Source organism: Xenopus tropicalis, chromosome 3, assembly GCF_000004195.4.
Source record: "Xenopus tropicalis strain Nigerian chromosome 3, UCB_Xtro_10.0, whole genome shotgun sequence".
In the NCBI taxonomy this organism is placed as follows: domain Eukaryota; kingdom Metazoa; phylum Chordata; class Amphibia; order Anura; family Pipidae; genus Xenopus; species Xenopus tropicalis.
Genome location: NC_030679.2, coordinates 105049713 through 105070118, shown reverse-complemented (window position 1 = coordinate 105070118; position 20406 = coordinate 105049713). Strand labels below are relative to the sequence as shown.

The 20406-nt window shown below is 38.1% G+C and overlaps 1 protein-coding gene across 1 annotated transcript; it reads right to left on the bottom strand.

Annotated features, from left to right (window-relative positions):
• gatm (glycine amidinotransferase (L-arginine:glycine amidinotransferase)) lies at positions 1 to 15659 on the bottom strand. Its single transcript, NM_203640.1, is given in 9 exon segments — positions 1 to 829; positions 1187 to 1303; positions 1394 to 1457; positions 2251 to 2415; positions 2560 to 2697; positions 4979 to 5169; positions 6674 to 6869; positions 10602 to 10817; positions 15523 to 15659. Coding segments are annotated over 9 exon segments (1269 nt in total). The 5' UTR covers positions 15592 to 15659; the 3' UTR covers positions 1 to 716.
• Between the last annotated feature and the right edge of the window lie 4747 nt (positions 15660 to 20406).

Genomic DNA, 20406 nt, shown 5'->3' with positions numbered 1-20406 from the left:
TGAATAATAACCTCTGCATTTATTGTTTATTAAAAACATTACACAATGATTCACAGTAATGAATAGGAACATTTTTTAAGTCAAAAGAACACTGTGTAGCATTTTATTACATTATTGTTCTGTTGTGTAAATTGCCTCACAGCCTTTGGAAAGACAGCCTGGATGTGTATGCTGGCAAACAAAATTTATAAAAGCTGCGGGGCTGTGAATCTGCCAGCTTTGGTGCAAATGTTTTATTATGTAAAAAGGCTGTATTAAAAAAAAGCAAAACAAAAATATATAAAGCTAGAGTGCAAATTGGCAATAACAGTATGACATAGGTGTCTTGTGCATGCAGTTAGACTATCCAGTTTAAGTGTAACCTGTACATAATGGTTAAGTAAAAAAAGAAATATGAAGAACATTAAAGCTGCCTTTCATGATAAGACAGAGGTAGACAGAGAGAGTGAGTTTGTGGATTCCTTTAGTCACGAGCAGTCCCAAAGTGTGCCTTATTGCCATGCATTGTATAGCCTGATGATGGGCCAACTAATATTTTCCTTTATTCAGCAATAGAAACCAGCAAGAATTAATCTAAGCAATAGTATCCAAAATTTATGAAAAACCCTTGTTTCATACAGATGCCTGCACTTGCTGGAAGATTTGCAGGCCTGATAATCACTGAATTATAAAAAAGAACTTTATTTCTGCACTGGAAATGGACTTCCGAGCTTAGATTAGCTGAAATAGGACTGCAGGGTTCCACGGCGCCGAATATCACATGTCCAGCAATGGAATCCACCTCCTAATGAATTCGCATGGCGAATATTGACTTTGATGGTAGAAATGCCTGCGCAGAAAGAATAATAACATGTCAGTGTAAGCCTCTACAAAACCCTCTCATTATAATTCTAAATAAGCAAAGTGCCTTTAGGTGAAGTGCTGTGCCTTTTGTAGATGTTTATTTTACATCTTCTGCATATTATTTGTGCAGCTATCTATGTAATCTGTAGGACCATACAGGTAAATGCACAGACAGCATTTGTGAATAATAATCAGTATTATCTTGGAAGAGCAAGCAGCATAGTGACTGTCACTCACATTTTTAAATCCAAATATAGTAAGCCTTTTTGAAATAGCGTTTTCCAAAACTAATGACTGTATTGTGTGGGTAGTATCAGCCCAGACGTTAACTACTCAGACTTACCTAATTTTTCAAACATCTTTTGAATAGAGGTTTCATTGGCATCCACCATCACACGCTTTTCATCCAGCATTAAGACATTCATTGAAAGCCATTTTGAGGACATCCACAGAGGATGATCTTGGGAAAAAGAAAACAAGAACAGTTAGAGAAACATGCTACTAGAACTGCTACCCGATTTCTGTATCAAAACATGTATATTATACTTACTGTCTGGGATTAATGGAATTGGGGGAGTAACCACAGTCCAGCCAGCTTTCTTGAATAGTTCAATCTATAAAATGTTCATAAAGAGGTTAGTGCTGTACGCTCACTAATGTAGCCTGGGTGCTATATATTTTGCTTTCTTTCTCTCCTTCTTTCTTTCTTTCTTTCTTTCTATACTAGCGCTACTACTTATCCTACCATCAGTCATCGGTTACTACTGCCCCTCACAAAAACCATGATGTTTGAAACATAATTAGCGGAAGAGTAAACTACCAAATCCATGACAGATGTTGCCTAGTGAGTTTGTTAACAGAACAAAGGGTTAAATGGTACACTGACAAACCATGAATGAGCTTGTGTGTATATGTGTAGATATACACAGTGTATAAATACTTTATACTCCTATAGTCCTCGCACAGCACAAAGTAAGCATTTATATTTGCTGCATAATGTCCATATACACAGTTCCCTGATTCTAGAAAGCGTCTGTGCCAAAAGCACATTCATAAATACTTTCTTTGTGCTGTCTGAGAACGACGACTTGACAGAATCCAGCTAGGTGATCCCCCTCATTCTACTCTGTTATATTTAAATATTTCTCCTACTGCTTTTCTGCTATCAATCACCAGTTACAGCAACCAACCATAGCTCCCAGTGGGACAAATAAAAGGGACTGACATTCATATGTGTAGTATCTGACATGGGAGGAACCATGTACTGCTTCTTTAAAGAAATTGCAGAATATGCTTATATATGGCTAAGCATTAAAAGATTTTGCATGAGAGTTATTCCTATGGGTCATTTTTAATTTCTGTTATATTTCCTATAGTCACAGTTAATTTTTCAGAATACTAGCTTACCTGGTGGCAAGGGCGATCTGGATTGGAAAGCACAAGGCCAGGCCCAATAATGTTGAAGGTAGCATCAATATGCATTGGGTTAGGGTCCTTAAATGAAATGATGTGTACTTTGTAATCCGGCGCCAGATGCCTTCGCATCCATTCAATGCCGAGGTAGTTTGTAACCTGGAAAAAGATCAGCATGAGTAAAACTTTAACTGTCTTTTCAATGCTAAAAGAAAGAGCTGAAAATGCCTTTAGGCTATAGGAACTCTCATTTGTATGATCCAGAAAAATAAATTCATTTAATCTTTATTTGCTTATGTATACCTGGCTTCTCTGTGCAAAGATATCCCTCCCAGCTCTCATAAAGTCAGCAGCATCAAAACAGGGCTCAAATTCTGTTGTAACAAATTTTCCCATAGCAGCCAGTTTATGTCTGTCCTCCACTGTACGAATGGGATAATCCTAAAGGAGAGAAAGCAGAAGTTTAACATGCAGCACTTAACACAAGTGAGTAGAATTGTACATTGTGTTTGTTTGTGTGTATATACTGAACTACATATGAGGCATGTCACACTCAAATGACAAGGAATGCTTGAATAATTATGATAGAATAAATGTGTATTTATGTTTAAATTTAGATTAGTGCTATAAAAAATAGAAAAAGCCATCGAAGAAAGCATTAAGTTGTAGTTTGGAGTGTGGAGACAGCATATTTACATAGTTTTTTTGTGGTTTTGTACTTAAATTAAGTACAAAATTAAATAATTTTTATTTATTTTTATTGCATCTTTTCATTTATTTGTAATGAACCTTGCCTCCTAAATGATGGGGGGAAAAAATGGTTGTTTTTTTCCATCCAAGCCTGTAAAAATGATACTAATATTAGGAATAAAGAAGACAGACTATGGGGCAGATTTATCAAAACACAAGTTCGAATCCCAAATGGGAAAAATTCGGATTGGAAAACGAAAATTTCTGAAGATCGCTAATATCACAAAAATGCTTACGAAAAAATCATATTAGTCACGATAATATCATATTGGCGATCCGAAAGTCACAAAATTTTCGTTCCGAACGATTGTAAACAGCGGCAAAACTGATCCATTTTTCTTGCGCTAAAAATATGAAAAAGTCGCACAAGTGTCAAAAAAGCGCCGAAAAAATTGCGCAAGAAAATACGACTGGACCGATCGAACAAACGCTCGTATTGGTGGTACAATACACCACCAAAGGAACAGTTGGTGGAATAGGACAAGTAATTATGAAAATAGGGTATCAGTAAGGAATAGAGGCATGCTGGGAAATTGTGTCTGACAGCTGGTTAAGAGGTTTGATACCAGAGTAACACACCAGAGTCCACCAGAGTAAAATTCCACCACTCTCTATTTACTTGCATGTGTTTTTCAAGAGCATATTTATCAAAGGGGTTCAACCTTTGATAAATATGTCCCTAAAAATCCCATAGACTGGTGAGATTGAAATTTCACTTTGGTGGACTGTTGTGATTGTTAATTTCACCTTTTGCTAATTATGCCCAATAGTGTTGCAAGCAGTGGTAACAGTGGTAAGCAAAAAACATAACTAAGATGTTAAAATAAGTTTATAGAAGAATAAAGCAGTTGAAAAAGCAAAACCTTATCAATTTACAGACACTCAAGTATTGGCTTATTAGTGTATTATTCAATATAAAGGCGGTGCATAGAACATAAATGGTTGTACCAGCTGCAGTTGCAACAAAGTAGTTATCTCACAGTTTGCAATGTGAAACCATTCCAGGGATGTATCAGATAAGGTGAAATAAATTAATTTATTTTACATTTTTTTATATATTATTTCTCCCTTCAGAGCTGAATCGGCAGAAGGAGGTAGAAATCCTATTGTTTCTACCTCCTTACCTGCCGATTCAGCCCTGAATGGTGTGTGGCGGATCTGACGATGTTTCGTGCGACCGACGGTCGTACGAAACATCGTGAGATCGCCACGTGTATGGCCAGCTTAAGGCAGAGTTCAGTCTTCTATCAGCTGTTTGATAATACCCGGTTTATCTGCAATTGGGAACTCATTACCCTTTTCAATGTAAATCTTTATTTTGCTGAGAGCAGGTTGCATTTACAGTATTTTCACTAACATATGGTTTTGAATCCTCTGCTCTACATGTATACCTGAATATGCCACTCATAACATGGCAAAGGTTTTATGTTTTAAATGTGTGTTACAGTGGTTATTTTATTTTAAAAGGAGCAAAAGGAGGGTTAAATTAAATATGAGGGGGGGGGACAGTTACCTTATAAGCTGAGGGCAAAATCATTTGTAATTATATAAAATATGATTTGCAGCAAATAAATCTTGAAGTAAATGATATTATACAGTAGGGATTTAAAGGGATGTGGTTAGACAAACACAGTTTGTTAAGTGATGTGTGCACAGACACTCACGAGACAGTGTACTTGCATTTAAACTCACACAAAACACACCTGCTATCAAGCTGCAGAGAGAGAGGAGCCAGACCATGTACTCTTCAGCGCCATCTCTTGATCAGGATCTTTAAACTGCTGAACACTGCCAGCATCTCCTGATTTTGCCCAATCTGCCCAATTGTTAAAGCGTCTCTGCCACCAACAATCCAAGAGATAAGGGACGAGTGGAGAGGCAGAAACTGAAAAATATATTAGCCCTTACCTAGCTTTCAAAGCCTTTACACCAAAGAAACTGCCAGAAACCCTGATTGGCCTGGTGACTTTACCTGGTCATAGAGTTCATCAGCCATTGTTGGTTTAGGTGCAGTGGTCCACTTTGCCCCACGGCGGAAATAGTCCTTAATGAGAGGACGGTAAGCTCTGTATTCAAAGAAACGAGCTCGCCATGCCATAGGCGCTTCAATGATCTCATTCCCAACAACGAGCAGAATGTCTCGAGGCATAGCAGCATACATTCCTAAATGTGGCAGGAAACCATAAACATACAGGTTTAGTGACATGTAGATTTGCAAAGGAGTAGCTTCAAGCAGGGTTGTAACTGTATCAGGACGTATGGCCCTAAAGCTACACCCTGCGTCTTTTCTTTATACCGTATATACTCGAGTATAAGCCGATCCGAATATAAGCCGAGGTACCTAATTTTACCTAAGAAAACTGGAAAAACGTATTGACTTGGGTATAAGCCTAGGGTGGGAAATTTAGCAGCTACTGCTAAGTTTCAATAATCAAAATAAACACCAAAGAAATTACATTAAATGAGGCATCAGTGGGGTATATGTTTTTAAATAATTATTTTAAAGAAAAACAGTAAACTAGCTCTGTAAGTGGAGAAGAGGGTCAACAAAAACAATATGGTATCAACAATGATACCTTAAGAGTACTACCCTCTTAGCTCAATCAAATCCTTCAAACTATATATAGTTTATATAGAATATAAAGTGCAATGTCTAGTGCAGAATGGGACAGGTGGTGATGGTAGATGAAGATGAATTTGGGAGCGGGCCAGGGCACTGGGGGGGTCTGGTTGCGGGTGGCCTAATTTGCACACAAAGGACAGAGGGTGCTAGTCTGGAGGGACCCATGGCACCCGACTCAAGTATAAGCCGAGGGGGACTTTTTCAGCAAATATTGGGTGCTAAAAACTTAGGATTATACTCGAGTATATACAGTACATGAAAACATTACATTCTTGTATTGGTAATCCTACAGGAGCACATATACTGATACTTGGAAGAAAGCAATATGAATAAACATATGCTCTATTTATTATTATTATTAACATTTATTTATAAAGCGCCAACATATTCCGCAGCGCTGTACAATAAGTGCTCTACTTCCAGCAACCTTTACCAAATAGCACATATTTTACCATGAGCCACCATTTTGTCGCATATTCACTGATCACCTGACAGGAAATAATGCAGGTCCCTCTGACAGGAGGAAATGTCAGAATAAAAGGCACTGCTTTTTCCATTCATTGGCTGATGCAACCTAGGTAAGCTAGCTATGCACACTGTTGGTTTGTATGTGAGCACAATGCTTCATAAAAGGCAGAGGGAGGGGCTTTAGTGCTTATAATAAAGGCACAAAGTTTGCCCAGTAGCAGTTACCCATAGCAGCCAATAAGATGTGTGCTTTTAAACAGGGGACCTGTAAATTTTACTTGCTTATTGGTTACTATATGTTACTGCTCCCCAAACTTCATTAAATAACCCTCTTAGTGGCAGTGTTTCAATATGGAATTATCCAATGCCACAAACAAAATATATTTGTCATGAAAAGACTTTGATTTTTTATATGAAACAGTCATAAATATGAACTGTTTTGTGTGATATATTTTAAAGACACCTACAAAGTTCAGAAGTCTAGATTCCCCTTAATAAAAATGTTAAATGTTAAAATATAAATTTAGTTAAATGTTTGCGGCATCATAAAGATATATGTGTAAATGAGTGAATTACCTGTAGATTCAAAATCAGGTGTTTTGTATTTCACTGACCAGTCAATGACCTCAGGCCTTTGCACTACAACTCCTTCATGTCTCAGAACATTGCACATTTCCTCAATTTCCTCAGTTGCCTTCTTTACATGTTCCACAGGAAAACTTTGACCTCCATGCTTCTGGTAAAAAGGCCAGTATTTTTCATATGTGTTTGCCTATGATAGAACAAAATACATAGTAAGTGAAAATAACTTCCTGCTCCAATATTGCTGAGAAGAAAGTGCAGATCAAGAATTATTAGATCTAGAACAGTGTGCCAGTTATGTTGCACTGCTGGTATTTCCCATTAAGTGAATGCTTGTCCCCTTCAGAGCTGATAGTATGAGGAGTTCGCTTGTCAATTTCATAGATTACCTAAAACAGAAACTTTTCTTATTTCAGAGAGTATTTTTAGTCATGATACTTGGTGGCACTCCGGTGCTGCTGATTATTTAGTTTGGATAAATGGAATAATATGGAAATCTATGTGCACAAGAAAGAGCAATACAAAAATGTTTTCCTTGGTGCAAATCATTTTTCTTGGGCAAATATAGTGTACAGTGGCCCATCTTAAGAATGTGCAGTGAATGTTAAAACATTTTTTACTGAAAAATGAATTAATTTTGCTCCAAAGAATACACTGCCTTTTATCAGGTCTTATAAAAAAAAAGTGATATGCACAACTGCAATTCTGACTGTAATACCTTTCTAATTAAAATATTAGATTGTGAAATGTGAAGTTTTGTTCTTATATATGACTCGTATTACATATCCCCATAGGGGTCTTAAGTTCTTTTGATATGTGTATAGTTCAGCAACTTCTGGTCTGTGTGCCTGACATCCCTGCCATTACTATATAGATGTACCCCAGGTGAGAAAATAGAAGAGATCTTGTTAAATTTCATTATTTAGTGCGACATTCAGTGACATTATTATTTGTGCTTCATGAGAGGCCTCCAGTCACAATCCTCTACTGTACACTTGCTTGCATCTGTTACATAATCTATTCATTTCTCCCTCACTTTCTGAGAAAAATATTTTAGGAACAAGATGCAACCCTATATCTTATGGACAGCCGGCTCGTTAAAGCATGTGCGTGTCTTCTACTTAATGACTTTTCCAGGCCTTTCGTTTTAGCTTCTCTTTTCTGTATGGAATGGCAGAGAAGCATATTGTCAGACCTAGCACAGGAGAATTACGCTAAACTTGTTTTAGTATGGGATAGACATGCATCTAAAGGAACTGCCTGTATTTTTATAATATGTAATTTTTTGTTCCGCTGTTCCCAGTCTGGTATTTTAATGCAATTTGGATAATGATCACTCACCCCAGCAGGTAGACGGTGGTTTGTACCTTGGAACACAATAAAAATCTAAGCTTATAACAAAAGCTTTGGGACACTCAGGCACAGATTTGTAGGAATCTCAAAAGTCCAAGCACAGCATGGCATGCTGGCCCTGGGTGGTACATTCAAATCTGTTTGCCCAGTTGCCAGAGTGGCTCTACTTTTTTAAGGGGTACCAGCAGTATGAGTAAGTTGGGGTGAAAGATTGCAAGGTGTTGGCAGGGTGAGTGGTGTGGGGCAGTCTAGAGGCACACCAAATCAAAATCCAGCTCTGGGGACACTGATTTTAGAATCTACAAGTTGCATAATGTTTTTCAATGTAAAGTTTGAGAGAAGCAGATACGAACAAAAAATATTGCCCAGATCTTGAGAATACTATTTTGTGTTCATTTTTTTTTTTTTTTTTTAAACAAACTCCTTCAAAATGTTAGCCCCCTTACACAGGCCCCCTCCTAAACTACACCACTGCCATGCTGAATTACCTTACTTTGCCATTGTATCACTGACAATCAGAAATCTAGAGCAGGGTGCAAGGTAAACATTTTGTACTGCAAAGGACTAACCTTTGCTTTGTTTGGGTTTACAGAATGTGAATTTTGTAACATTTCACAGCATAATCACACGATTCCTTATCTGAAACTTGGTGGGGAGGAGGTACAAGCCAACAAAAATCAAATCATTAAAAAAAAACATAAATTAAAACAAGTTATTCAAAATAAACTGAGAACGCACTCTTAATCAAATTATAGGTCATTTTCATTTGTGCTTCTCCCTTAACTATAGGGTAACCCAGTTTAAAAAAAATCCTCAAAGCAGGGCTTTATGAATTATATTGCAGAATGGACTGGGGGCAGAGCAGAGGGAGGCATGAGAGCACACAAGAGGGAAATATCCTTATCTTTGCTGTACTGTCAATTCATCTGTTGCATGCTCATTCCAGTTGGTGCTGCAGGGAAATGTCCTCTGGGAAAGGTTCCTTATACACTAGTGGCCCTGCCATTCCCAATGATGCACTGCCTGGGCCCTACCAGCCCTTGACATGTCACATGCTTTTCATGTGCCGTTCATCACATTGAGTGATGATCATTTACACTTTTTTTTATAGTAAGAACACATGGTCCTTTTATGCTCATTTACAATCTCTGAGATATGTGATACAGTTTCAGACAAGGCAGCCATACTGATTTTTTTAAAAAAGAAAAAAGAATAGTAGGTATTGTTTCTAAACTGTATTATTATTTTAATATTTTTAAATATTATTTATGCGCTGTAGTCCAATATTCCTGTTATGAGGTCTAGACAATGTACAAATATACAAACAGAACATGTTAGGCCAGGACATGTTAGGCAGTTTCCTCTTGCAGTCAACGTTAAAGGAACAGTAACACCAAAAAATGAAAGTGTATAAAAGTAACTAAAATATAATGTGCTACTGCCCTGCACTGGTAAAAGTTGTGTGTTTACTTCAGAAAGTCTACTATAATTTATATAAATAAGCTGCTGTGTAGCCATGGGGGCAGCCATTCAAAGAAGAAAAGGCACAGGCACATAGCAGATAACAGATAAAACACTATTGTATTCTACAGAACTTATCTGTTATCTGCTATGTAACCTGTGCCTTTTCTCCTTTTTTCCAGCTTGAATGGCTGCCCCCATGGCTACACAGCAGCTTATTATATAAATTATAGTAGTGTTACTGTAGCAAACACACCAGTTTTACCAGTGCAGGGCAACAGTGCATTATATTTTTATTACTTTAAAGTTCTTTTATTTTTTGGTGTTACTGTTCCTTTAACGATGCACAGGCCTTTCCACCAGTGACTCCTATTGTTGCCAGTGGAAAGGCATTTCAGAGCTGTTAGTCACCTGCGGCAGTAGAGATGTATTGGGGGCAACTATCTAGCTCTGTGGGCCATCAGCCTTAAGGTGGCCATACACGCACCGATAATATCGTACGAAACCTCGTTTCGTACGATATTCGGTGCGTGTATGGTATGTCGGCGAGTCGACCGATATCGCAGGAAGCTGCTGATATCGGCCGACTCGCCGATCGGACCAGTTGGAAAATTTTGATCGGGCGCCATAGAAGGCGCCTGATCAAAATCTCCCTTCAGAGCTGAATCGGCAGAAGGAGGTAGAAATCCTATTGTTTCTACCTCCTTACCTGCCGATTCAGCCCTGAATGGTGTGTGGCACATCTGACGATGTTTCGTGTGACCGATGGTCGCACGAAACATCGTCAGATCGCCACGTGTATGGCCAGCTTTACACACGGCTATACCTCCTACTCTACCCCAAACACTGCCCTCTCTCTAGTAAGCCCCCTCCCTTTTCAGGTCAAAGAATCAAGCATATCCTACTAAACAGGGAACATAGGGAGGTTTAGTACAATTAAACAAACATATACAGCATACAGTGTATGTGTCAGGTTGTTGTAATTCAGTTTGGAGGGCTGCATGTTACCTACCCTGATATTTGAAAAAGACCATCCATAAATCTTTATATTGTGCATATGTACTATTAATAAGAGAAGAATACGATTAAGCAATATTTTCAAACATACCTTAACTTCAACAGAGAATGGAGGGACATTGGCATTTTCAGGTCTGCCCACGATGATTTCCTCCAGTGGGTCCCATTCATTGTAAGAACAGACAGGGCATTCTTGGACAGCGGTGTCACTGACCTTCTCGTCAGCAGTGCAGGGTTTTTCCGACACTGCAGCTGCCTGGGTGCTCTGGAAACTTCGCTGCACCCATCCGACGAATCCTTTTCTTAGCTAAAAATGGAATAGCGAACAAGTTGGAAATGTTACAAACAGAAGATTTAGTAAAAGTGTGTTAAACATGTTGATGTAACATAAATTAAAAGCTATACCCATAATTTTGCTCCCTAGTCCAGGAACCCAAAGCTACCAGCAATCAGTCTTACTTTGGGTTGCTATGAGTCACTGCAATGTTACATACTTGCCCTTGGGCTAGTAAATGGGGACTTATAAGTCTGTAGTCTGACCAAATGCAAGAAAAAGAATTTGCTGTTCATATCACCTTCTCAGGAGTGTGCTGGTAAGGGTAAACCATGACCTGTGCATAATAACCAGGGATTACATCCTTAACTTCACTTTACTTTGTCACAATCCACTTAAAAATAATGGTTTCCATGGAATAATGTCCAATAGCACAGATCTGCAAATATTTTGTAGACTTGTCAGTCTGTACACTATAGCATGAATACAAAAACAGTATATACACAATGTATATACACAATGTTGCATACATATCTAAGACAGGCTTAGCTTAGCACATAAAGCCCAGTATTTATTCTACCATTGCTCCCTGGATTACTTTTCCTCATCAGAGAAACAACAACAACTTCCCTGATATTAATAAACGCAACTATGCAGATTAACCATGTCCCCTGGGAAGAGTTAATATATTTGCTGCACTGAATGTTCCTGATTAATTACTGCATCAGTACTATGCATATATAAATCATTAAAGTATTTTAAAGTTTTACATGTCTTTTGTTTATTCTGCACATGAATCCTTATATACTGTATCTGTATATTTGGCTATATTCATATTTCATATCAGTTGCTCTGACAAGAATACAGGAAATCTTATGCATAGACAGCAACTTGCTTGCTTCATTATCTCAGGCAGGAGATTACCCCTGTTACACACAGACAGAATATGCATATAAAGCATTTATTCTTTTGTAAATTCTTAACTGATCACTAAAATGTCCCTATTACTGCTTTAGTGAGAGCACTCCTCATTTTCCCTGGTAACTTAGTGATTTCATGTTTAGCTTTCTCTAAAATAGCTTCTCGATAGGAGGATACAATCAGCTTCCTGCACTGCAGAACAGGAAACCTACAATACAAAGGAATTCTTCCCTATGAACATTTTTTTCCAAAAGGTTAAGGGCAATGGCACAGGGGTCAGTTTCAGGTGTCGCTTAGTAGCCCGTACGTGCAGGATCATAACACCCAGAATCACCATCCATCGCCTATTAGAAAAATCTCCTGACAAGCAATGCAGCCCTTGATTTTATTAACCATTCTCATAGGAAGCAACGAAGTGTGATTTTCGCCCCCATGTGTTTATTTAACAAAAACGCTGTAAAACTGAACCCTGCGCCATTGCACATAAGAAAAAAAAACAGAGCTGTTTAAGTCATACATTAATACCCCCTGCAAATTGTCTGATTAAACAACTTCCTCCCACACAATCGTAAAGGAGTTACTGTTGGTTTGTACATGCAGCATTCTGGCAATGGCCTAAGATCTGCAATTTGGCCATGCACATAAAGGCTGATGTCACACGAAGAGGTTGAATCACCTGCGATAGACCTTTGCTATCACACATAGTTCCTCCTGCAGGCGACTTTGCGCAACTTTGGATTACCGAAGGGCTTTCCACCAGCGACTTCTATTGTTGCCAGTAGAAAGCCTTTACGGAGCACTTGGAGACCTATCACAGGCAACTCAGCTGCTCCGTAGGTTTTTGCCCAGTAGGTGTTAGCAAAGGGCAGGCTAACTGCTAATTAACAGCATAGTGAGAACATCCCCTGAAACTGCCTCCCTTGATGCAGCCATATATAGGTGCCAGCCATATTGCTCTGTGGTTGTCTAGCTTGAAGGTATTATAAGGGGGTGATTTATCAATGTTAGATTTTTGTTCACAACTTGAATTTGAATTATGGTTCAAAAACTTGAATTTCTGGTGTTCATTAAGGGCAAACGAAAACAAAAATTGGAATGTAAAACTTCACCATCTAAAAGCTTAAGTTTCTAAACTTGAAAATTCAAGGTGTTTGAGTTTTTTATTCAAACGAGTTTTCCTTATAATTAAATAAGTGGGCATTTGATATTCGAGTAAATTCGATTTAGAAAATTAAATTCACAAACCCGAAAATTGATAAATAAGCCTATTAGTGCCTAGTGTGCTCACCCGAGAAGGTGGGCAAAAAAGAAAAAAAATATTTTTTAATTTTTATTTTTATTAGTTTCAACCAAATAAAAAATATTTTTTCTATTGTACCTCTAAAATAACAATAAAAATGACATTATCAATGGAGTGTATTGTTTGCTATAAGAAGTCATTACTTTACAGTGTATCCTATTTATTATAAATGTTTCACTAATCTGTTTCTCTGTCTATACGTATTTTATTCTGAATGCCTGTATAGATACTTTAGTATGTGTTCTAATTGGGAAAGCTAGACATAAAAGGAATCTTTGTTGAGAGCCTGTTGTCATAGGGAAGATTGATGGTATATGGTCTCTGCACTTATGTCATTCTTTCATGCCAGGCAGCACGTAGACATCTGACTTGTTGTATCCCTACAATGAGCTCTTGATTTCTGGACAACTAGTGGTCAAAGTAAATCTTGTAACAGCTGTTGTAAACAGAATTATCCCTGCTATCTTATCAGAGGCCTCTGAGCACTGAGCTGTACATGTGGCCTTCCTATGGGCAGAGCATGAGACTATGAGGGTAATCTAGAAATATTGCCTGTTAATGGGAGTCATTTCAAAAAATCAAATCTTGGGCTTACTGTAAGTCATGAGAAGCCCTGATACAGCTAAAGATAAGGGAAAGCAGCTTTTTACCAGTTGCAGGACTACAACTCCCACCCTCCTCAGCACTCGGGCAGTGACATATTAGTGAATATTTAGCTCAAAGCCTGTTTTAATTGCCTTTATATGTGCCATATTCTCTAGTACACTATTATATCTGTAGAATCTGTCACTTTGAATCTAAGGACTGTGAAAGAATTGACTACAATAAAGCAGAGAAAACTGGTGACAAAGTTAAAGTCTCAGTACCCTAAGCCTGAGCATACAATACACTATATCCTATTTAATTTCTATTGGGGAAATGGGAGAAATGTCATAAACTGAAATAAAATTGCATAAATAATTAAAATAAAAACCTTTTGCAGTGTAATATTCTTCATTAGATAATTACATTGCAAATTCTAATTGTGCATAGCATATTTTTTTATTGGTAAGTGTGCTGTTTACTTATAAAGAACACTATGTCAAGCAGTATAGCAGTTCCTAATGTATAAAATGCAAATCTGCAAAACTGAAACATTTGGCAAGTAATTTGCTATACAATCATATATATGACTCTTTTAGGGGAACATAACTGACTCCTAATTATAGATCATGTATATGTCTTTTACAAGAAACAGCTGGGTAAAACATTTAAGTTTTTGATGGGAAAAAGCATGTTGTCTGAGAAAATTGTTCACTTCTTCACACTATTGTCAGGGAGAGATGAAACACAGGAAATAGTAAGTCATAACACAAAGTGTATATAACTTTCTAGCACTGTAGGGAAGTTACAGGTCTGCATGTGCAACTGCTTGGATTCCTGGGAATGCAAGGCTTGGGCAGAAATAGGGAAATACCTTATACCCCCTTAGCAATGATGAGGTTTATACCTGAGGGTCTCATGCAGAATCTAATAATAATTTCTTTTTTTCTTTAAAAAAAAGAAATATTCAAAATGTATTCATATTTTGGGTGAATATTTAGTCTTTTTTAAATGAAACATTAGGTTAAAGATTGGTGTATAAGAAAGCACTGCTTCTCCATATAGTATTGGGAACAATAATATTATTTATGCATTCAATTATGGGCCATCACAGTTGTGGTTTATATGCCAGAAGCCTTGTGCACACAAAAAACCCCTTATGAAAGTTCTAAGCAGCCAGTTAACAGTGTCCTTGGGTGTAATGATTAATAAAGCCTACTTATGCACACATAGCTGATACTATACTGTGCACTCATTGCCAGGACAGAAATTACAGAAAAAAGAAGAAATTCTGGAGCAGACAAAGCAAGTTTTGTATGCACTCATCATTTAGTAATTGCTAGGACTCACAAGAAGTGTATACACAGTGTATAACAAGGGAATGTTGGTGCACAGCGGGGGAATATGGAACATAGTGATCAAAAGTGTTAGAAATTGTTGGACATGCTTGGAGAACAAAAGGCTGTACTAGAATGAATTTATCTCAGCCAACAAACTGGAAAGTGTCTCTAGGTACAGTTCAAGGATAATCAGCCTTCTAGTTATAATATAATAGATAACCCACTTGGTTATCTTGTTATATGGTAGCATTTTTCCTACTGAGCACTCCAACATGGAACAGCTCATAGAGATAAGAGTCTGAAAAGCTGAAAGTGTTCTTTGCACTTTACACTGTTATATTTCAGACAGTTTTAATTTACTTGAATACTATACATGAATAAAGCTTTGCATACAGCTTACATAAAGTGTATAATTAAATCAGGAAGAGAATTAAAAAAAAAACAGAGTTGGTGTAAAAATAAATCCTGTCCCATGTTGCCAGGTGTGACATAAGATTGGGTAACTAGTGGAAAGGGAACACTTGGACATAAAGGCAGAGAGCTGTGGAAAGCTCTGGTCATACAAGGAAATGCATAAAAAAGCAGGAATACCAACCATGGATCCAATGTAATGAACTGCCTCAGCTCCCCTGCTTCCTCCTCTCACACACCTCACCCGCAGCATGGTGATCAGATTGCCTACAGGGAATGTTCTCACTGGCTGGCTATGAGCTGCTAGCTCTGTTCTCCCCCACTGTGGGCTAAGTGGTGTCTAGCCTTGGGCTGCTGTGCTCTTTATATGAACTCCTAGCCCTTTCCATTGGCTGCTGCTGATAACAGGTGGTGATAGGGGCAGAGTTAAAGGTCACACATTCCCAGATTAGAAAGTGTCTCTTGCAAGAAATGTAACACCTTTTCCCTTTTTTAGCTGCAGAAAGACAGAAAGGATCAATGAAGAGTGAAATACAACATTGTAACATCTGGCTGGTCTGTTCAGTATTTAGGACTTCAATGTAAATCTCCTTGTTTGTTTTGGTAACATCTGCAAGTAATGGAGCAGACAGTTCATCAATGCTGCAGAGCTATGTGCCACCGTGCAGGGTAATTTTGCCTGTTGTACCCATGGTAGAAGCACAGGATTAATATTAAACTCATGGTGTTTTTTATATGTATGTTTGTATAATAATTACTGTAAATAAGGTACAACAAAAGAGCCGTGCAATGCCAAACCTAGATTTTGTATTTTCTAATACAGGCATAGGCAATCCAAGGCTCTTGGGGGTACTAGCAGCTGTAGTTTAATATATTACTGGTCTAATGCTGCCAACATAGACCTGTCTCAAGCTGTATAAACAAAATTATGCAACAGTACATGCACCAGATTGCTGTGATACTGCCACTGGGACATGATGAAAATGTATGCCTTAGCCCACAGAGTTATATTTGTAACCTTTAGAGAGTTGTATGCTTATATTTAACCTTTAGATAGCTTTGTGCTTACATTGACTTTTTTCAATTAGGTAATATCTTAGTGCATTGGTTGTTCAAGCCCCCTTGGAATTTCAACCCTTGGTTAGGGACCCCCTTAACTAATAACAAAGTCAGCGATATAGGAAAACATTAGGCTAATGCCACCCCAGGTGGATTCTCGGCCTGCGATTAAACACAATCTGCCTCTACGAACATCATAAAGCAGTTAGGACCATAGGGGTGGATTCTTGGCCTGCATTTGTCTGCAGGCCAAAAATCTGCCTAATGTTACACTAGCCTTAGCTATAGTTCCAAGAATATCTAGGACATCAAATATGCTTCCACCCCTAAAATATAATTCTCCCCAAATCTCATTCTAAATGGCTGAACTGATGCAATGCATCCAGGTACCCCCAGGGGGAACAGCCCCACAGTCTGAGAACCACTGACCTGTACTGTACTAGCATGTGCTATAACAAGAGTGTGTTCTGCACTTACTAGGGCATATGTTTACTTGGCAAACACTGCTCATTCACCTTGAAATGGATACAATCTTATCATAACCACTGTAAATATTCCAATTTATTCTTGGTAAGTAAGCATTTCTCAGTGGAGTAATGTTCAGGCATCTGCAAATGGAAGATTTGTACAACAGTATAACTGTGGCCAAGAGAGCCTGTTGGCATTGTCTAGCATCTGAAGCAGCCATCCACAAGCGGTCGGTGGCTCATTGTGCAGGACAGATGCAGATTGTTTTTAACTTTGCCCTCCAGTGGCAAATAGCACTGATCTTCCAGCTTGGGACACCTGAAGGGAAGTAAGATATGGTGTCTCTATCTTCTAAGATGCCTCAAATACACATCCAGTGTAGGCAGATTGAATTTTATATCTGGGCAGATTGATTTGATCTTAAACGATATTCTGTTCGGATAGGAAGCTCATAGTTAATTAAACTACTCAGTCATACACTATTGTGAGCGTGGCCACTTTAAGCCTTTTCTTCAGAATTTAGTATGTGTTTAAAAATATGGTATTTTAAACCATGTGGCCAGTTGTTTGTAGCAGTACTTGTTGGTAGTATTTAATATACGCCATATTATATTATATTTGTCATAATTGTGTATTACAGTTTGAAACTGGTGGCATACAGGGCATTAATTTAGGGCATATTTCAGCCAGTGAAGAATCACCCCTGCCACTTCCCCACAATGGATACGGCTGTGTGAGACAGCACAATAGTGCAAGAGACAGTGGCATGTTTGCTTACACAAATGAGGTGGTGTATCTGTCTAGTCACTGTTCCTGTTTTATTTATATTACACAGAGCAGAGGTGAGAATAGACAGTTTGATAGGGTATCACATTAAATAGGCAACTTAACCAGTTATTGAAACAATAGAAGAAGTGATTTTTGTTTTTCACTTAAAGGGACAGTAATATCAACATATGAAAGGGCCTTGGGTACATATAATGGGCTACACTGAACTGTTAAACATTGTGTATAGAAAGGTCCTTTGTAGCGGTGGAGACTGCTAGGCAGGGGTCCGTAACAATGTTAGCAATGCAAATAACTGATAAACTGCACAATTGTGTTACTCGTAAAGTGCTGCTGTCTGTGAGCAGTTGTTATGCACGGCTGCCTACACACCCCCTGGGTCAATAACAATAGTATGCAAAATAGGGATCTGCTCTACACCAAAATTTTGTGGGGTTTTTTTATGTTCTGGATAGAAAAGTAGATACATGAATCTTATGTTCAATGCTTATTTCTCTTGCTCTTGTTTCATGTATAGGAGGTCTTATCAAAAGTAGTAGTGGCTATTTATTTTTAATACCAAATTAAGATACTTTCTTTAACAAAATAAGGTCAACGTTTGTCAGCTTGTATATGTGAATCCCACAGGTACTAAATGACTTTGTAAGAAAAAATGATTGCTATACCTTCATCAGGCCACATCTAGAATACACTGGATGCATGGGCCCTTTTTCACATATGGTTGGGGACAGAACATGCCCTAGGTTGCCATCCAATCAGTGACAGGGAAAGACAGTAAAGGCAATAGTTAAAGGAACAGTAACACTAACAAATGAAAGAGCTTTAAAGTAATACAAATATAATGCACTGTTGCCCTGCACTGGTAAAACTGGTGTGTTTGCTACAGTAACACTACTATAATTTATATAATAAGCTGCTGTGTAGCCACGGGGGCAGCCATTCAAGCTGGAAAAAAGGAGAAAAGGCACAGGTTACATAGCAGATAACAGATAAGCTCTGTAGAATACAATAGTGTTTTATCTGTTATCTGCAATGTGCCTGTGCCTTTTCTCCTTTGAATGGCTGCCTCCATAGCTACATAGCAACTTATTTATATAAATTATAGTAGACTTTCTGAAGTAAACACACAACTTTTACCAGTGCAGGGCAGCAGCACATTATATTTTAGTTACTTTTATACACTTTCATTTTTTGGTGTTACTGTTCCTTTAATAAGTTTGGAGGGCAAAGGAAAGTAAATTAGTATTTAGCATTTTTTAAAAAGGTATCCTGAAAAAAGGGGCCCAGGTAGTTACTTATTTGCAAATTAATTGGCCAGATATTGATTCACGCTGTAATCTGTTTAGGCAATCAAATAAAATCAGATGAGGCCACATAATAGTTCCACAGAAAACCTAAAAGCCAATGATCCACATTTTGACACCCATTCATGCGTTTGGGGTTATAATCAGTCAACCTGGACCCACTGGTTTGGCAATGTTGCCAGATTATATGAGAAGAAATGGAAGAAACACATTAGCAGAAAAAAAAACTCAGAAAAGTCCAGTTGTTTTAGACTTAATTCTACTAGATACTGTATATCATGACCTGGATGAATGAGAATCTTCATAGACACATTAGCAGAATGTTGGATGTTACCACAGTACAGAGAATCCCTACTTCCCCATATGCAAAGCTCTGGCAAAGATTAGGACGTGCAGGCAAATACAACAGCTGCTCAGGGCAGCTGTTAGTGGGGCACATAATATAGATATGAGACATGCTTCACTGGTAGGGGCACTGAGACTTAGTTCTGCATAGCTGGAGAAATATCCCTGCTATATGTTTTGCAGTATGGCCAAAGATGCTATCAATTGGCAGCCATCCAACATGTAACTGGTTTTAGATATAAGGGACCAAGCAGCACCTTGTGCAACTATAACAGAGGTGACTTCCCAGTGAAAAAAAGCTCAAGCCAGCCCCTGTGTGGAGGTATAAGGCAGCATATGAATGATTGCATAGAAGCTGCCACCTTAGCTGACATGTTGCTGTTAAAGTGATGGATCCATAATACCTATGTAGCCTTTTTAATATTGTATAGATGCCCAAAAATATAACATTCGTAGTCATAGTTCCCCTTGTTTTTTTAATAGCACAGTAATAGTAGAGGCTGCGCTGGAAGACTGAGTGCTGGCTCTGTGTGTATATTACAATTCAAGTGGCCATATTATCTCAACAAGCGTCTCACATGAACTTTGCATTGTATCTCTGAACTGTAATTAACTTGGCATGAATCCAACCTCAGATAGACTTCATTCTTTCTAACTCTGCATTTATATTTCTTTTCTGTTCATGGCTGATCTCCCTTTGGATTCCTAAAGGGGATAATATCCCACTTTAACAGTAGTTTTTGATACCCTTTAGGGCTCTGGCACACGGGGAGATTAGTCACCCTTAGATGATAAACGCAACTAAACTTTGAACTAAGGTTACTGAATTAATTGAACAATCAGGGAAACACAACTAATGCAAATAGTTGGGGTGACTGCATCTAAATGCAATCGGCACAGTTTTTCTATATGGATTAGATGTAACCTTTTGCCTCTTGAGGAAACTTCAGGCTACTCCTGACTGGCAATCTATGGATTCTGGCAAATGCCAGAGGCGCTGCTGATAACCCACACTTTATCCCATTTATCCCATTTCTTTATTGCATACATTTGGACTATTTTTTATGCTACAATTGTTTGGGGGAAAATATACTGGTGAATTTTAA